This window comes from Indicator indicator, chromosome 4, assembly GCF_027791375.1.
Source record: "Indicator indicator isolate 239-I01 chromosome 4, UM_Iind_1.1, whole genome shotgun sequence".
In the NCBI taxonomy this organism is placed as follows: domain Eukaryota; kingdom Metazoa; phylum Chordata; class Aves; order Piciformes; family Indicatoridae; genus Indicator; species Indicator indicator.
The window spans coordinates 44,414,033-44,418,819 of record NC_072013.1 but is presented as its reverse complement, the minus strand read 5'-3'; the positions used below and the strand labels follow the sequence as shown (position 1 = coordinate 44,418,819).

The following is a 4,787-nucleotide window of genomic DNA, read 5'->3' as shown; positions in this document are numbered from 1 at the left end:
GCTCAGCATGGACAAGTGAAACATTCTCGTTTGAAGAGCTTTTTCAAAAACACAGAAGCTGCTGTCTCTGTGCCAGGCCTGCGGGGCCTTTGCCTACAGAGCCTGCCGGCAGCCGTGGCAGCAGCACAGCTCCTGTTCATGGCAGGGACATGGTGCCAGCAACAAAACGCCCTCAGTACCGGCTTGTCAGGCTTTGTGCAGACAGCCGGCTCCTGGCCGCGAAGTGCAACGCGGGGGGGATGTCCAAATCATGACTTTAGAGCAGCAGAAAGCACCTTGGGAAAGAAGCCGCATAGGACAGGAGCTCAGTGGCAGGGCTGGGAACTGCGGCGTTCCGGGCAGCTCGTAGCTGGCTGCACGAGGAGCCCTGCCGCCATCGTGCCTCGCGACCTGACGCCGACTACTGCCTGCTTGTGATCCACGCCAGGCTGCGGGCCGCATCGCCCCCTCAGCTGCCAGCAACCGGCCAGCGCAGGCCTGTGACCGGCCCAGGCGGGATGCTCGGGGTTGCGAGGCCGAGGCGGCCGCATAGGCAGGCGGCAGGATCCACGCACCCGGGCGCTGTCTACCGTACCCGCAGGCGAGCGGCAACGCCTCCCCGCGCCTCGCGGGCGGCCGGGGCCCGCCACCTGCAGGCCCTGCCCGGCCCGGCCCGGCCCAGCCCTGCCCCGCGGGGGGCGGTGCGGCGCGGCCCGGCGGCACGTGGTGGCGGCTCGGCCCATGTGACCGGCCCTCCCCGGCCGCCGCGGCTCAGCCCCCGCCCGGCCCGAGTCCCCGCCCGCCTCGCCCCCAGCGCAGCGCTCTCCTGCGTGCAGCAGCCCCGCACCGCAGGCAGCCGCAGCCGCCGCCGCCCCGGGACCCGGCGAAATGGTAAGAGCGGCGTGGCCAAGAGGGGAGGGCGGCAGGAGAGGCCTGCGTGGGGAGAGGTAGCGCAGCCCGGCGGGGCGCGTGGCTGAGCTGAGCAGGCCCGGCTCGGCCCGGCGCGGCCCGGTCCGTCCCCGCGGCTCCGGCGGCCATTTTAGTCTAATTTTAGCCGGGTGCGGGGGGAAGGGGCGGTGGGAGCGGCCGCGGGATAGGAGCGGGCGGCCGGGAGGGCCGCGGCGGGGCCGCGGGCCGCCGGTTAGGGCCTGGCGGGCGGCGCAGCGCTCCCTGCGGCATCGCCCGGGCGTGCGAGTGTCTGGACGTGTAAGGGGCGGGGGTCCGGCCGCTGCCGGTGGCCGCGGAGAGAGGGATTCTTGGCGGCCTTTCAGGATAGCGGCTGCTGCGAGCCGCCGTGGTCCCGGGCCCGAGGACTGTCTGCGGCCGGCGTGGAAGCGATCGGCTGGAGGCGCCGGCGCTGCCGCAGCCGCGCTGGAACCTGAGCGAGGGTGGCCGAAAGCGGGTCTGGAGGACGCGGGGCGGCGGGACGCTGGTTCCTCGGAGGCGAACACCGTCCCCGCGAACAAAGCAGCGAAAGGAGGCAAGCGAGCTCTCCCGGGGACAAAGCCCAGGGCTCCTAGCGAGCCGTGCACCTGCCTTCCCCGAGCCGCCCGCTCTGGCAGCGCCCTCCTCTTCAGATGCAATTGTTGGACCGCGAGCAAAGGCGCTGCAGTTGAGGGGTTCCCTAAATGATTTTCTTTTTGTCGTGTGCTCGCTCCCGGTTTGTTCTGTCCGTGCTTTGTTTTCTTGCCGGTTTAGGCTCAGGGTTTGAACAGTTTACGGGCCTTATGAGAGCTGCAGACTTTGTAACTAGTATTTTCGTATGAGGGAAGAGCAATTAAATAACGCTTGTGCACCAGTACGAAGTAAATTCGGGAGTTTTTAAAGCGCGGTGTTGAAGCTGACACAATGCAGAAAACATTTCTGCTGCTTGGAGAGCCTTACATCACCCAACTAAATGAGAGTCATGACAGTGCTGGATGTGAGCTGCTGCTGTAGCATTTGTTCCACTACCCACCCCCCCAACTTAATACTACAAACTCCTGTGTTCAGTTCCCACCACCCCACCCCCCGCAAGTAAGCCAACTGCATGATAAGGTAATGGAAAACTGCTTGAGTAGTACAGTTGTCTGCCTGCTTGTCTAAAACTGCTGTGCAGAATCACAGCAGAAGATGCTGAGATCTGCAACAAGAGAGTCCAGAATTTACACCTCCTTTATTACATCTTCTGCCCCAACCCTGTAAAGACTGCTAAATTCCTAGTGTGTTCACGTTGAGTGTAGTATTTCTATATTTATGGGTGCAGGCAGGCTTTATCTAGCACTGTGGGCTATCATCTTTTCTAGTGGGTGTTAATTTTTGCTGTTTAAATTATTCCTTTGATCTCATTTTACAGGCTTCTGGAGTAACAGTGAATGACGAAGTCATAAAGGTTTTTAATGACATGAAAGTAAGGAAATCTTCAACCCCTGAAGAGATTAAAAAAAGAAAGAAAGCTGTTCTTTTCTGCTTAAGCGATGACAAAAAACAAATAATTGTAGAGGAGTCAAAGCAGATATTGGTTGGTGACATTGGAGATACTGTGGAGGACCCCTATACAGCCTTTGTGAAGTTGCTACCTTTGAATGATTGCAGATACGCTTTGTATGATGCCACATATGAGACAAAGGAATCTAAGAAAGAAGACCTGGTATTTATATTCTGGTGTGTAAAAAGCAATGCTTGCTGTTAAAATTGAATATTCTGGAGTTAACATGGGGTGACTGAGTAACTGTCCTGTTGTGGTTTTTTTTCTTCTTTTCCTATAAAGGGCTCCCGAAAGTGCACCTTTAAAAAGCAAGATGATCTACGCAAGCTCTAAAGATGCCATTAAAAAGAAATTTACAGGTACAGACCTAAGAAATGTTTTTGTTCATTGGTTACAATGCCATTTAGATGTCGAGGTTCTCACAAGTGCATTGTTGTACGTCTGTCTTTCCAGGTATTAAACACGAGTGGCAAGTAAATGGTTTGGATGATATTAAGGACCGTTCAACACTTGGAGAGAAATTGGGAGGCAACGTTGTAGTTTCACTTGAAGGAAAACCCTTATAAAAAGACAGACAAGTGCCATCTGGATCTAAGGAGCTTCCATTTCTGCAGCTCGTTCAATTGGAATAGTATTAGTCCCCCCATCCCCTTCCCTCCTCAAAAAAATAAGTCCCTTTCCCTAATGCCCCTGAAGGAGATGTAATTGTTAAGCAGTCTACCAGTGATTGCCATTAGACTGTTTAATCCTGGTAGTTTTATGTAGGATCCAAGGAATGCTTTCACGTCATGCTCTTAGCCAAAAGTGACGTGGCAGGCATTCCTTGCAACGTGTACAATGAATGTGATAGTTAATGTGAATAGTCTAGCAGACAGCAAAGGGTAAGCTAATTGAATGCCTTGAAAGTATCGTCCACTGGTCGGATGGTAGACTCTATACAGTATTACTTACAGTTGCACTTGATTGCAGTTCCATGAGGCTCTTGTGCATTCATACACCTCACCTGCCTTGACAAGCCTATTTTTTGTGACATGGCAGCACACAACACTATGCATTTAAAGCACTTTTTTGTAAGATGTTTGACCCGCCCCTCCCCCCCAAAGGAATGCCAATTAAGTTGCTGTAACTATGTCATCAGATTATTGTAGTACCTCAGTTTTCATTCCTGTTACATGCATATCTTTATAAATGAAGTAGCTGTTACGATGCCTTTTGTTTTCCATTGAATGTACACTACTGAACAGGAGTAGAAGTTACCTGTTTACCATGTGAGTCTTGAAACACTAAAGTTTTGTAAAACATCAGTCACGGTGGCAATTTCTGTACTGAAAAGAGCCTTAAATGGAACATTGGTGGTTTTTTTCTTTTGGGGTTTTTTTGAGATCAAAAACTGGCCACGTTGCAATAAAACTTGTGGCTTATTACAGAACGTTGCCTTGTTTTCATTGGAGAATATAGTTTTTAAGTGTTTAAGCATATTTCAAATAACGTCTGTGGGAAGTATTGTAAAGATAAGCAATCATTAATCTCCTGTTAAATAATGCAAGTTGGGTTTGTTTTCTTTTGTTTTTTTTTTCCATTCCTAATCACGATTTAGGCACTGCTTTACAATACTTTGTGGCTCTATTCTGATAATTCGATAAAGGACGTGATCCTAGTTTACTGTCAAAAGTAAAGAAGCTACCACTACTAGAGACCATTAGTTTCATGAAAACACTTGTGTCAGAAATGCAAAAATATGAAATAATTAACCACGCAGTGTGTTTCCTACCTGAATGTTCTTAAAGTTCTACATGTCAGAGTAAAACCTTGCACAAAATCTTAAAACAGCTTGCTGTCTTTTTCGGTAAGGTGGTGTGTCATGACAGTTAGATGCAGAATATGAAGCTGGTAAATAATTTTTGTTTGAGCGTTAAGCAGTTAGGATGGACTTGGTACAAGAAACAGCCCAAGTGAACTGTTCTACTTGTGAGCTTCTATGTAAATAGAACTGGAAAGTGTTTGCCACTACTGAGGCTTGCACTGGGGACATGTTTTGGCTGGGAGCCAAATAATGCTCTCCTTATAGAGAATTTGATCTGCTCTGTGTGAGCAATCCTCCGTTAGCCAGAGCTATTTATGGCAAACACATGCTTTTGTATCTTGTCATCGTTATCCACAAATGGCAAAACTGGACATGATTCTCCTGGTATGCATAAAGGAGCGCTGTGAGGCAGCCGCTCGCAGCTGAGCTGTACGTGCTGCTAGAAGGAATGCTCTTTACCTTCTTTTAAAAAGTTGGTCGAGTGAAACTGTGGAGCTTTTAAATACAGGCCCTGTATGTTCAGTCCCTAACCCTTTT

The 4,787-nt window shown here is 50.8% G+C and overlaps 1 protein-coding gene across 1 annotated transcript; it reads left to right on the top strand.

Annotated features, from left to right (window-relative positions):
- The first annotated feature begins 858 nt into the window (after nt 1–858).
- On the top strand, nt 859–4,144 carry CFL2 (cofilin 2). The gene is made up of 4 exons (XM_054400144.1): nt 859–870; nt 2,315–2,622; nt 2,729–2,805; nt 2,900–4,144. Exons 1-4 carry the CDS (start codon nt 868–870, stop codon nt 3,010–3,012), a joined length of 501 nt encoding a protein of 166 aa, XP_054256119.1. The 5' UTR covers nt 859–867; the 3' UTR covers nt 3,013–4,144.
- Nucleotides 4,145–4,787: the final 643 nt, after the last annotated feature.